Source organism: Mastomys coucha, unplaced genomic scaffold (assembly GCF_008632895.1).
Source record: "Mastomys coucha isolate ucsf_1 unplaced genomic scaffold, UCSF_Mcou_1 pScaffold14, whole genome shotgun sequence".
NCBI lineage: Eukaryota > Metazoa > Chordata > Mammalia > Rodentia > Muridae > Mastomys > Mastomys coucha.
In genome coordinates, this window is record NW_022196896.1 from 88972511 (window position 1) to 88987060 (window position 14550).

The following is a 14550-nucleotide window of genomic DNA, read 5'->3' on the forward strand; positions in this document are numbered from 1 at the left end:
TTTTTTTTTTTTTTTTTGTATATAAGAAGTGATTTTTTTCTTCTGCATTATATTATATTGTTCATAAAATCCAAGCCTGGGGTCATGAGTCCAGTGAATCTGTGTGGACTCTTTTTCTGGGGGTGTTAGATACAACCTAACTGCAGTGTTGGATGGCGAGTAGCTGATTTACTTGGCAGGGACTTCCTCCTCCCCCAGAGGTGCAAATCAGAAATCTATTCCATGCTGCTGAGATTCAGCTTCTGCCCCCACTGAAAATAAAGCAGAGGCCTCAAGGATCAATCTAAAAATGTTGGATTGTGTTCAGAATTCGGTGAGGCACCAAATGGATTACCGAGCCACCTTGTGCCCTAAACTGTTTTTTTGGACTTGGTTGGCACAGATGCATTTCAAGAAAGCTCTTTTATTCAACATAGCTCTTTTTAAGAAGCAATACACATATATGTACTGAATTATCAGCTTCCAAAAAGGCAGAGTCAGCTTAAACACACTCCTGGTTGTCCTTTGGATAGTAAAGTAGCCGTAGTAGTCTTTTTTTTTTCTTTTAAAATGAATAAAATATATATCCCCATTCAACTTGGAGCTTTTTAGACAGTTGTTAAAATTCTATCGTTGTGCTTGGATGTTCCTATCTGGGTATAAGATACGTAAGCAAGCTATACCACTTCAAACACCTCCCTGCCAAGGTTTGCCTTCACAGTTTTTGAGCACTAGGCAAGAACTTTAGGAGTGAATGGTCTCTTAAACTTGATCTCTCCCAGTTGTCCAAAGGCCCATTTACCATTTGTGGCTTAGTTCCTGCTCCAGCCTTTGGCCTGGGCATTGTGCAGGCACTGAAGAAGGTCACAAGGGCTGGCAGGTTCTAATATCTACCTGCAGGCATCTAATGACTTTACCTTCCTAGAGGAGAAATTAAAATATCTAAGGTTATTGATCTGCCTATCAGGATTTAGTGAGTCGGCAGAGAACAGGGAATAAAACCAATTTGCTGGCACCATTTCCCAGGCACACCACCCCTTACTTTCCAATGCCTAGACTGGAAGCCAAGAATCCATCTTAGGGAATTTGATCAGAAAACGTATGACGGGTGATTCTAAAACCACAGAAGCATTGAGAAAGTCATAAAGATGTATAATATATGATAGCATTTACTAGCTATAAATAGGGGGGGGATGCAGGGAGAAAAATAGAGACCTTGTAAATCCATTGGGTCAGGAGAAATAGAAACTGCTTAATATTTCATTAAAAATGGATTTTCATAAATTGTACTTTGATATCTTTGGGCCAAAGGCAGTGCATAAGGACTAAGGCATTGTTATTCATTACTCTTGGTTATTAATAATTTGAACTGTTATTGAACCAACACATCAACAAGGTATATCCTGCCTGTGAATGGAGTATTCGCCATGTGTTCTGAGCACTATTTGGATTGAATTAAATATCCACGGCCATTGCCCACAAAAGCACTTAGATTGTAAGGAACAATGGGTCATTCAAGTGCCCTTTTACAAAGTGGATGTTCTGAGAGGAACTCAAACTCCTGAAGACTCTTGTGGAGAAAGGCTTAGAGTCTGCTGGCCAGCCAGGGCCTAGCAAATCAACTCATACAGAGCCCCCACTTAACAGTGAAGGACATTGTGGCCCCGAGGGAGACAGAGATATTTGCCCACCTTATGAGCTAATTAGCAGCAGATCCTGGCTCCGGGCTCCTGATTACGTGACAGGCTTTGTTTTATTCTCTCTGCCACACTCAGAGTGAAAGGTATGCAGACATTTTCGGAAAGATGATGCTTCCTCTGCAGAGAGTTTGGATGCAGGGCAGGCAGAGATGCAAGGTCAAAAGCCAAAAAAAAGGACCAGGAGGAAACTAAACTTGAAAATGTGAAGAATAATTGGAACCCAAATTCCAAGGGGCATTGTTTGCTTCCAGAGATTGGGAAAGAGTGAGCAGAATTGAACGGCAGAATAGAACTCCATGTGAGACACAGAGATCAGTCATGTGCTTGTCTCTCATCCTGACTGAATCTACGGAGGTGGAGTTTGAGGGCCTTCATCCAAAGTTCACGGTCACATGCATTCATCAACCTCTCTTGGTGAGTGCATCTGAGTGTGTGCACTCTAGGGCCCACATGCAGCACATTTCTGCCTACACTGCCCACCTCTTAGGATACTGCAGCTATCAGATCGTTTTTTCTAAGGAGGGAAGGTCGAGAGTTAGGCACAGAGGTATGTGCGGGCAATCCCTGCACTCAAGAAGCTAAGGCAGGAGGATCTCAAGTTCAAACCTGACTAAAGCACATCATGAATTCCGGGCCAACCTGAGCTACAAAGTAAGACCCTGTAGAGAAAAGGCAGAAGGAAAAGGTTTCCTGGAATTTTATGCCAAGGCTGAGAAATCAAGGGGTTCAGATAAGATAAAATTGGATATTAAAAATGCATAAAACATGCTGTGTTTCTAAATGGTACCAGCATGGTGTATGGGTTGTGGATTAGCAGCTGTGTGCAAGTTCAAATCCTTTCAGCTCCCCAGTTACGAATATATGTGCCAACCAAAGCCACCTCCAATAGGAACTGCTTAGTATCTCCTGATGAAGGCCACACACAGTCACCATCACCATCCATGGGGAACATCCAGAGGTGGCCCCCGCTGCTCACAGCACCCGTCTGAAGTCAGCAAAGCGTTTCATTTGCTGCTCCCTTGCCAAAACAAAACAAAACAAACAAGTCTCTTTTGCGTGCTAAACTCTAGAAGAACTGATTCATCTCTTTTACTTGGACTCAGTTCCTCCAGTCCTTTTCTCGGTGTGGTACAATCTTTGTCAACAAGAAGGAAGAAATTTGAATAACAAAGCCAGGTCTTTCCTGGACCTGATTCTCTACACAATAACGAGGATCTGAAAGTGTCAGGTGGCTCTCCACATAGGCCTTCTGGCAGGTGCTGGTTCTGGCATAGCTCCCTCCAGGTCCTGCCTCTTCCTAGCCTACCCTCTTCACTCCCTGTCCGCAGTCACTGTAGAGGTACCAGGGGGATCAAGCCTGGGCAAGAGGAGTGGTCCTTTTCCCTGTTAGATAAGCGGCAGAAGGGGACATCAAATTGCCTTAGGATCCAGCATAGGAGAGCTACCTAGGGAGAAGAGGCAACAGCGAGCAGGGTAGTGCATAGGATTCTTGAAGATTTGGTGGGTTTCATCTTGTGGGTTTAGCACAAGAGACTGAAGACACCCCATTTTGTCGTTATTGCTTAGTTTTGTTTTTGTATTTGTTTTCTGTGTAGAGCAAGCTGCTTAGCTAACTTCATTTGGTTACAGGGGTGTGAAGCCTCCTACTCTTTACTCCTGTCGTCTGTGAGGGATTCTTAACTGTCTCTATCTTTTGATCTTAGCAAATAGAAAATGTGGAGGGTTCAGGGTTGCCAAATGGTAGGGTTCACAGTTTATAGAGCCCATCACTGATTGCCTATGAGCTTGTGTGACCCTCTGCTGTTCCCATAACCACTCTATAGTGGGATTGTAAACTCATCATGAATCACATCACCAGTCTGTGATTTTACTTCTGTTCAAGCCTTGATGGCATCACAACTCCTAGCCATCAGTTGGCATGCTGAGCTAAGGGTTTAGCAAAGACCCACAGATTGGAATGTCACAGATCCACACAGCAGTCCCCTTGTAAGTATGATACCCAGTCATTGTGCTGAAAATGTCCAGCTTCATAGATGTTCAGATGGAAAACTAGTAGGTTTTCCATCTCTCTTTTCCCCAACCTGTCTGTGACCTAAACACAGCAGGAGAAAATGCTGGTCCAGGAAGATTGGCCGTGAGTAAATACACAAGGCCCTGTGGTTGTTAGATGTATAGCAGACATGATTTAGAAATGACAGTTGGTTGCTTGATTTTTTTTTCCATCCACCCTTATCCAGGGAAACTAAACTCACATATCCTTGCTCTGGTTACTTATTTTTAATGAAGAACATACAGATACATGAGGTCCATATGGCAGTTATTGATTTGGGCCATCTGGTAAGCCAGGCCTTGTGCCTACCATGTTAGGTCAGGAGCTCCTCCAAAGAGCCTCCCCTCCCGTAGGAGAGGCCCCGGTCAGCTGGGGACAGGGATGGATTTCATTACAGGCTGGGGGCTACAGTAAGAGGAAGCAGAGCACAGCTCCTAAGTGGCTGTCTACAACCCTGACCCTACACTAAAGAGCAGAGAGAACCAAGGAAAGTGTTGACTGACAGGAGGTACTGGGTAGAAGGCACGTCTCACCCTCTCGATCACTCAGAATGGGAAAGTGTCTAAGGAACTAACAAAAACAACAGCGAAGGGCCCGTGTAGCTAGAAACTGCCTGAAAGTAGCCCCGTGTGCCTGCCACACGAAGAAGAGGGCGTGTCAAGTTCAAGCTATCGTGTGAGGTCTGCTGGCCCTGACAGATGACAGGTCTACCTCCTTAGCAATGGCTGTCCTTTGCCCTTCTCTTTATTAGCTCCTCAAGTGTTTTCTTTTTCAGATCTCCTTCCTGTTTGCTCTCAGCCCAGAAGCGAAATATCCCTTCCATCCAAAACTTTCATCCTTTGTTTTCCAGTTAGAGCAGGATGCGAAACCATTTTTTTTTTCCCACAGCGGTTCTAAACTGCCCAGCACAGCAAAGCCACCGGTGCTGTTTAGGTATGCGGAGCTTTCCTGCCGCTCCGTGACTGCTCAAGGGTTCGCTTTGTAAACAAGGATTTCAGTGACATGGCTCTGCGTCTTAACTTTGCAGATATTCCAAGCTAACAATGATGCGACCGAGGTGGTGCTGAACAAGCTCCACATGCCGCTGCTGACTCGGTTCATCAGGATCCGCCCACAGACGTGGCATTTGGGCATTGCCCTTCAACTGGAGCTCTTTGGCTGCCGGGTCACAGGTGAGGTGGGGGAGCTGCGGTTCTGGTGAGACACGGGAATCAATTACATCCTAGGCTTCTCCTCCTCCTTCTGAATCTACAGGGAGCCATGTGACCTTCTCAAAAGGAGTTGGCTCAAAGGCTCAGAGTCCTACCAGACTTAGTGTTTTCATGTATTGATCTATCCATTCATTCAATATGTTTTTTATTATGCCCATGCTTATTTCTACTGGGTAAAGTTATTGAGTGCTAATTTGATACCAGATTGCAGTCCACCATAAGTGTGCTTTTATTATTCTCATTAGGACTCTGTGGCATAGGTGTTGTCATTGTCCTCGCTTTGCACAATGGGAAACCAAGAGTTAAAGAATTAAGTCCCCAGTAAGTGATGGTACCATGGTAACCTAGGTAACTTGAGTTTCAAATAATGCTCTCTGCTGCCTCAGGTACAAACTAAGATCAAGACACGGCACTATAGACACAATGGGAGCATGCCAGATCCAGGCCAGCATGGGCATACAGACAAGTTGGATGGATAAATTACTAGCAGGCGAGATGGGGGAAAAATATGTAAAATCAGAAAGCTATGAAGAATATCTGGAAACAGGGAGGGCCTCATGATCCCTGAAGTGTTCTTCAGACTTGACATAGCCCAGCAGGTCAAGAAATACTTCAGAAAGGATGAGTTAGCTGAGGTCAGAGGGCAGAGAAACCAGATATTACCTGCTGAAGAGTGATTAGAAAGCATACTCAGAAGTGATAGCTGCTCGCTTATTGGCACTGTGGCAAAAGAATGGAGAGGCAATGTGTGAGGAATAATGGTTCTCGCATGCGCTAAGACTCAAGGGCTGCAAGTGGAGAACACCAGAGTAGGAGCTGAGGCCTTGTAGTGACCAATACAATAATATAGTTGTCAGACCATGGTGATTAGACCAGCAACAGTATGAATATTTACAGGTCAGTCATCTCCACTCTGAACCCTACCTAGAAAGGCAAGCTGCTTCCTTGAAAACGGACAGGTCCTCATTGACCATCCATCCACCAGCCTACCTCTCACTCCATCTTTGTCTAAGAGCACACCATGGAATGACCCTGCTTACAGTTTCTGGTTCAAGCATGCTGTCTCTGTGCCTTCTCTGCATCTTTCATGACTCCCTCCTGTACATTGTGTTGCACGTTTTTCATAACGCCCAAGATGACTCTGTTGGAGATATTAGACTCTGAAAGGCAATAACTTAGCTCTAATCATCATCCATCCAGAAGGTGATAGAACCAGGACCTGTACCCAGGATACCGTAAGCCCATCTTGTAGGCAAAATGGCCTTTCACTGTGCTCACTGTCCTTGAGAGAGTCAGTGAGGATCTGATGTTGTGGATAAATGTGCCAACGACACATTCTCAGAAGCCCTGATAGGAGCCGTAAATTCAGATGGCTAACAGTCACTGGGCACTTAGGTGTACCAGGCACTATTCTAAGGCCTGCACTGAGGTGAGTCCTCACAACAGGTAGGCACTGCTCAGAGCACTCCTTTAGACTTGAGGGTCTCGATGGATGGAACAATTAAATCGCTTGACCCAAACTATAGAGCTAAGTAAGCAGTAGGGTTGAACATATAACCAGGCATTCTGAGTCCCAAGTTCAGGCTCAGCCTCAAAATGCAAAATACAATGAAGAAGCATGTGACCTGACAGCCTGATAGTAGACTCCAATTAGTAAGTCTCCACCAGGGCTTCTAGTATCCTCCTTGTCTCTCCTAGATGCGCCCTGCTCCAACATGCTGGGGATGCTCTCAGGCCTCATTGCTGATACCCAGATCTCTGCCTCCTCCACCCGAGAGTACCTCTGGAGCCCCAGTGCTGCCCGCCTTGTTAGCAGCCGCTCTGGCTGGTTTCCCCGGAACCCTCAAGCCCAGCCAGGTGAAGAATGGCTGCAGGTGGACCTGGGGACACCCAAGACAGTGAAAGGCGTCATCATCCAGGGAGCCCGCGGAGGAGACAGCATCACTGCTGTGGAAGCCAGGGCATTTGTCCGCAAGTATAAAGTCTCCTACAGCTTAAATGGCAAGGACTGGGAATATATCCAGGACCCCAGGACTCAGCAGCCAAAGGTAGGCTGTTCACAGAAAACCCTACTGCTGTTCTAAACAGGGGGCTTAAATGAGGTACAAGGAGTTGAGGTGCTGATTTCCCATCTAGGAGACATCCATCAAACTCCATCAGCACAACAAAACAAGTATCAAAGACACAAGGTTGCACAGGGCCCCGGTTTTGCTTAAGTTAGACTCATTCTTAATCCCCATAATCTTTCTACAAAGTCTATTCTTTGGTCACTCACGTTTCAGAGATGACAGAACTGAGGCGTCTCTCTATCCAGGGTCACACTGTATGTCAGTGCTTGAGCCATGTTTCAGAAACCAAAAGTCGGACTTCAAAACCCAGATTACCTAATTGGTGCTTAACATGGCCTGCTTATGAAGTTTGGTAGCCTTCGCGGCCTCTTCTGGATAAAGTTTTACTTGAAACGGGCCAGACATCCCAAGGGGATGTGGTTGTTGGAGGCCAAACTATAGAAACTGGGAGTTACTTCCAAAAATAACTGTTTTTCTGAACATTACGCTCCTTTGTATTTTCTTAGTCTTGATTGCTCAGATCTTTTCCCGCCTCTCACACTGGGTTTGAAAGAAGAAAGAAAATCTTATGCTGGGATAGAAGTTCAGGCCAGAACAGCTCATCCCCAGCCATGGGAGAAGGGGAGGTTGGCCCTTACCGTAGCATGCAGGGAGGCCCAGATGGGAGAGGACTCAACCTCTTCCCTCCTCAGATTCATCTCCTGGTAGGCCAGGCTAGCTGGCCCTCATTTCTAAGTTACCTTTGACTGCAGAATTACAGGATCCTTAACAAGAAAGGAGTCCTTCCTATGATAACCAAGGTTCTGCTTTCTGAATGCACAGGCAAAGACTAAGTCCGAGGTTTTATAGTGATAGTAACTTCCAGATCACGATTCCAGGGCCTTGGAAAGACTCAGGACTAGGAAACCAGAACCTTCAATGAGTAGTGCAGAAACTGAACCCTGACTCTTGGAGAAAGAAAGGATCTTGACCAGTTTCCAAGCATGCCCTGCCTAAGGCAGCACCCTTCTTTTTAAAGCTATGGATTCTGAGCACCTACCATTGGCTGAAACCCAGGTATCCCTGAACAGAACAGCTGTCCTCTCCCCATGGGAGGGACCCCACGGTGGCTCTGGATGAGATCAAGTAGGCAGCTTCAACTTCCACCAGCGATTTTACACACTGGGCATCTAGGAAAGTTCTGCTGACAGACGAGGGTCTAAAAGACAATCTAGAGCCATCAGTTTGCAACCAAGGACGCCACTAGTATCCTAAAGAAGGAGTAGCCATCTTTCTTTCTGTCAGTAAGCTGGAAACTGTTGGCTATTGGGATCCTTTTGTCCCCATGCTTCTGGGAATTAAATAACCTGGAAGTTATTCATCCATGCAGGCAAGCATACCACCAACTATACCCCATCCCATTCAGGTACCGTAGACATCCAGACTTCCAAGTATTAGGAAAAGAAAACATTTCTTTAAAAAAACTGAAAAAAAAAAATAAGACAAGGAGTCTGGAATGGTAGATACAGCCAACCCTGCCTTCCACTCTTTCTGGCCAAGGTCATTTAGAGGTTAGACCTCCCCTGACAATGGCCACTCTAATGCTCCCTGATTTCCATATCCCAAGGTCCCTCACAGACTTTCCAAATGAACAAAGACCTTGGTTTGAAATAAAGCTCATAGAGGGTAATGCCCCCATGAATCAACCATGAAGTTGACTCCTGGATTAGGTGTGGTTGGGAAGAGGTACATGGGGAGGGGTCAGTCCCACATGGGGGCTGAATGACCTGTCTCCCTGCAGCTGTTCGAAGGCAACATGCACTATGACACCCCTGATATCCGAAGGTTCGATCCAGTTCCAGCGCAGTATGTGCGGGTGTACCCAGAGAGGTGGTCACCAGCAGGCATTGGGATGAGGCTGGAGGTCCTGGGCTGTGACTGGACAGGTAAGGGGGATTTCCTCACCGTGTCTTTCTCACTTGATCTTGTGATCTTGGTATCCTAGAAGGGGGAACAGAGGCAGTCAGCCCTCATGAAGCTAGACATCACTGGCTACCTGCTGCCTGGTCCCTGCTATCTTGTTGGACCACCTCTGAACTTGGAGAAATCTCTCCAAGGGAAACATTTTGTCCTTTGTCAGGGATCGCTTCAGTTCTTCAACAGGAGTCTCTCAAAAACAAATCATAACCACACACCACCCACCCAAATTCAATTAGACCCCAGCTCTTCAGGCCAGGGGGCTGGGACTGTTGATTTAGGAAAGAAAAACCCTCTCATGATAATAAAGTAATCCGGTTATGTCTGAATCTGGCCTCCAGATGTCAGAAACTCAGAGACAGCACTTTCGTTTCAAAGCTACAGCTGTAAAAGACATCTATGTGCTTGGAAGGGACAGGGGTGCAGGGGCGCATCTTCCCAGGCTGCAGCTGTCCTCCTGCTCCTTCCTGACCTACCAACTAGCACAGGCCTGGGGCTAGTACCTCCATGAATTCTCCCTGTGAGGGTGAGGGCCCTGCGCTCACTCCTGGAAAGACCAGGCCCTTCTGAGTCAGGCTCCACCTAGCCTCTGGCCACTAACCCTGCTTCTTCCTCAGAGCTGGCACAGACTGTCAAAAGGAGCTATGGGGAGTCACCTGACGCTCAGGGTCCCACCCAGTGCCCGCAGGCTGCTAGGCTCCCTTGCTCTCCTGCCCTTCCCCACCAGGGTTCCCCGGTAACCCCATTTTCCTGTCTGCTGTACCTGTCACTGGCGGGATGGCATGAAGGATTAATAAGGGCATGTCAGAGAAGTGCTTTGGGCTCCCAGGGAGAAAAGTGTTGCCTGTGTCGGGGCTACAAGTGCACAGAGGAATCCTGGGCAGACATGCTGGCTAGGAATGGGGCCCAAGTTCACTTCTAGGCTTGGGAGTGAAGAAACAACCATGGAATCTATACTAGGAGGAAGATGCACATTCCGCCCCCCCCCCCATACACACTTGTAGGGATAAGGCTGAGTACCCCAATGCCTGAATGTGTGTAAACTGTGCCCCACCAGTACTAAAAACCCACCTCAGACATAAACTAATTTCATTTACCCACCTCCGACTCCCAGGCTTAGAACTATAGAGGGTACAGAAGCTTCTAGGCTAGTGGATTCCACATTTGATCACGGGCTTCAAGTGAAATGGAATCACTGTTGGAGCTCCTTTCTTTGACAAGCAAGCACATGCATGTGTACAAATGGAGACGGTCTTACACTCCAGGATGATTGCTAAATTCGAGTCATTTCCTGGCCACCACTAGGTGCAGAGCCTAGGACAGATGATTTGTAAAAACGTGGAAAGTGGGGTGACACTAGTCTATCTCAAAGCCCTGCGGCTGTTGTAAGAATGGCATGGGGTAACGGTGGGAAGTACTTAGATTGTCGCCCAACACTGGCAGGCAGGTTACAGACACATGTAACTGAAGGAGGGGATGCCCAAGCAGTGCCCTACCTGAGGGGATCCCCAAGCAGTGCCCTACCTGTGTGCAACCTGCACGATTATAGTGCAGACATTTAATAAGCTATCATAAACCATTACATTGATTCCATGGTCTGCTAATGAGTGTGATACAAGCTTCAAAGACAAACCACAGAACTAAGCCTACTGCCCTTTCACAGACTGGGAAATTGAGTCCCAGGAAGATTATCCAGTGGGCTGAGTGCCAAGTCACACTTCCCTGTGGCCCCTTTTCCTTCTACCCCATGCCTCTCCCAGGCTGGCCTTGCTTGATGGCCAGCTGGACATCCTTTTCTGGACATTGCCGTTGAGCTTCTTTCGTTGACAAGCAAGCACATACATGTGTACAAATGGAAAAGCTGATGTCCTTTTCCCTCATTGTCCCTCCAATCCCAACCTGCTACAAACTGCCCGGTGACAGCAACAGGTTTCCCATTTCAAAGCCCAGCCCTGCTCTCGGAAGATCAGAGCTGGGGTGTGTTTCCCTCTGCCCAGCCTCAGAGTCTTTGAAGTCTCTGACATCTGGTTTTAATTTTGGAAGACCACTGCTGTTTGGTGAACGGTTACCTCGGAGCACCCAGTACAAACAGTGGGCACAGAGGCGGGCTCCTGTTTCCTCGCTTTGCCTCCCACAACCTGCCCACTTGTCACGTGATCGGCCCCTCGCTGCCCCTGGGTTTCACTTCATCTCCTCCCACCAACTGCCCAGCTTTGCCTAAAACTTCCGGTTCTTGGCACCCATTCTTCTAGTTTTTAAAATCCGCCATCTCTGTCGGCAACTCGCCCTTAGTTCCTTTCTTGTTTTTCCTTCCCCAAAAAGGATAACAGAAAAAACGAAAGGGGTGAGCTGAACCGGTCCAGCTAAATAATTTAACAGACCTGCTTCACCCGTTAGCCAGTTTGTTTAGGTTTCGAATGATTACTTCTTGCTTTGCTGCCCATAGTTTGCTTTACAATTGAGTTTGAGATTCGATGACACGGTGACAAATTTGAACTCACAAATTAGGACGCTTCGAGGTTATTTGTTATTTACTTTGAGCAAAAGGCAGACACGGCAATGGGAAAACAAGAAAGGTTATGTGCGCAGTGTTTAATAGCAGAGAGGTGGGAAGTCGACCGTGAAAAAGCTTTTCAGCATATTTACCCATTTCCTCAGCTCCTGGCTTTATTAAATAGTATCCTGAAAGGTGTCCCAGAAAGGCACCTAATCGCACGCAACAGTGCAAAGGAGCGTGCACAAAGACAGAAGGGAAGGACGGCGCTCTCGCTTCTCCAGGACATCGTGTTGAAGGACACCTCTAGGAGACACTCACCACTCTGTAACACAAAGCTTTCCGGAACCTTTCCCACCCCACCCAGGGCCTGACTCACAACCTCATTCATTCCCCAAATAGTTGGTGAATGAGTGACCGAGGGAGCAACTAAACAAGTGAATGAACGGATGTGTGAGTCACCTACCTGGCCCAGGTGGGAATCAACAGCCTACAGCGTAGGCTAGGTTCATTGTGTTTCTTAGTACTGACATTGCTTATGAGCTGCCAACGTTGGGAGGTTTTGCTAAGGATGCTTGGCTTCCCTTACTGGGGGGTAGGGGCTTTTGGAAGAACTAGCCAGAGTAGGCTTTCTGCTCTCTGGGCCTCTGTCTGTTGAATCCAGTCATGGTGCCTCAGTGGCTCCTTTGCCTACCATCACTACCTCCACCATGCCTGCCTCTTTTGGCTGTAGTCAGTTTCCCTACAGAATGGTACCTGTATCCAGTGGGTGTTTAAATTTGCCATACCTTGGCCAGAAGTTTTAGCCCAAACTCCTTTCACCTAGCCAAAGTCTCTTTCAATCCATGTTCCCATCTGTCCGTGTCCACGGAGTGCTAGCACAGTCTGGATTTAGGCTTCTCAAGCTACTGTCTCACATCCAGCTTTGGTGACAAGGGCTTCTGATTATTTTATCCGTCGGTGGGCCCAGAGGGCCAGATTGTTTTATAGAGTTCATTTTGATTCCGAATATATCCTGTTTAGCACAGTGAAAAGGGTGTGTTTTGAGAAAGCAGGGCCAGTGAGACTCAACAGCGGCCATGAAGCGGCAGGGCCTTGGGGCCTGTTTCCCACGTAACAGAAACAAGCTTCATAATGCATGGAGATGATGTTTCTATTGGCTTTGGTGGGCAACATTCATTGGATTGTGTGCCCTGCCACAGCGCCCTCTGAACAGAATGCCCAAATACAGTTCAGCTCCACTCCAGAGGTCAACATCACCCAACCCCCCATAGTTGCTACTTTTGTGCTGCCCTTAGAGCCTGCACGGTGGCCTGCATGTCCATGCCCCTTAGAGCCTGCACGGTGGGCTTCATGTCCATGCCTCTTCCAGCTTCTGCTGGAACTTGAGATTATCATCCAACCAAAGGGATCCTTGCTCCACCAACAGCTTACAAGGGTGAAGTTACAACTCTTCGAGCATCTTCCCTTTCTTCCTCACAAGGCCACACCTAGAGAGAAGATTTCATTTTTTCGCATTGTCCCCTGCTGGGTGGCAGTGCAGTCTGCTGCAGCAATTTTCTTTTCTCTGTTCACCTTCACGCAGACTCAAAGCCCACAGTGGAGACACTGGGACCCACCGTAAAGAGTGAAGAGACTACCACCCCATATCCCATGGATGAGGATGCCACTGAGTGTGGGGAAAACTGCAGCTTTGAGGATGGTAAGGATCGGGATGGGTATCATATTTCATCTTGGGCGGCATGGGTACGAACCAGGCAGATGGCCCAGGATCCGGCAAGAACTTCAGATACCATGGCTTGGAAGTCCACACGAACTTCAGAAGGATTCAGGGAGATACAAGTACTCAGAGGCCTGAGGCAATGGTTACTAGAAACACTCAGATATTGTAGAGCCCTACAGATACAAATCCAGTGTTAAGATGAGGGACTGAGTCCACACAATCTTCATTTAGTTAAAGGAAAACCATCCCCAGCCTTAGCATTACCAGCAATGTCAGTGTTTCCTTCTAGAATGTTCCTTTGTGGCACAGTCATAGGAAGACCTGGTGTCTTTTTTAGGAGGGGAGGGAAGGGGTATTGTCTCTGATATCCAAGAACCAATTACACTTCCCTGTGTCTTGCTATAACCTCGATTTATGAAAGTGTAGCAGAGATGGTTCTACCAGACCACATCACATCTGCAGTGATCACACAGGCAGAGGCAGGATGTGAGGATCCTTAGTCAGTCCTTCACAGCCCAGGGGGTTCCTAGTTTTTGGATCATCCCTTCACATGGAATATCTGTACCTCCCTCATTTTATCTTCTAAACACATCCAAATTAGATAAAGTCTGTAACTGAAAGATCCCACTTTGATTCTACTGTACAGCTCCCTGTGAATTAGGACATTACTAAGAAGCCACAACTTTTACTACACCTGGCGTTTTTGGCTGGACTTTTAAGTTGGGCAGCTTCGATTTACAGTAAATTATTGATCGTTATTAAATGTTCATTAAATAAAATGAGGGAAGATTGGCAAGGAGACTTGAGAAGGGATGCAAAGATGTAAATAGCTGGTGAAACCACTGAGACCACTCAGAGCCAGGAGGCAACATGGGAAACTGTCCGGATGGTAGGGAGGGCTCCAAAAAATAGCCACCAACAAGAGTGGGAGGAAAGGCAAACATTAATGCTGAAGTTTTGGGGCAGAAAAATGATAATTTAATGCACATGCTTTGGGGTGTTGTGCGGGTAGGGGATACTGTTGGTCAGGGTTAGTTGAATACAAAATCTTGACATTTTAATGAACTTGTTTTAGTTTCATAATGAGAAAAGGAGAATCTTCCAAGACGTGTCTGAGACAGAGAGCTGAAAATGAAACACACAGGGAGTTAATGCACAGCTTTAAATTCAGAGTTAGCATGTCAGCAGGTTTGGGAATGGGGGGGTCTATCTAAGCGGCAGTCCAAAGGAAAATTTAAGGGTTCTGCTGTAACATTTCAGAAGTTTATTTTTAATATAATTTTACCATTTACAGCGGTTTGTTTGATTTGAGGTTTCTTTGATGGTCCCTCCCTTCTTTTTAGGCAAAGATCTTTTTCTTTTTTTTTT

General features: G+C 46.8%; 1 protein-coding gene across 4 annotated transcripts in view; it reads left to right on the top strand.

Annotated features, from left to right (window-relative positions):
* Positions 1-14550, top strand: part of Nrp2 (neuropilin 2) — a 119182-nt gene that overhangs the window by 56355 nt on the left and 48277 nt on the right. For all 4 annotated transcript variants that reach the window (XM_031367701.1, XM_031367702.1, XM_031367698.1 and 1 more), the window contains exons 8-11: positions 4757-4901; positions 6639-6988; positions 8790-8934; positions 13045-13161. In XM_031367701.1, the coding sequence (XP_031223561.1) occupies positions 4757-4901; positions 6639-6988; positions 8790-8934; positions 13045-13161 (757 nt within the window). The remainder of the gene's footprint in view (positions 1-4756; positions 4902-6638; positions 6989-8789; positions 8935-13044; positions 13162-14550) is intronic.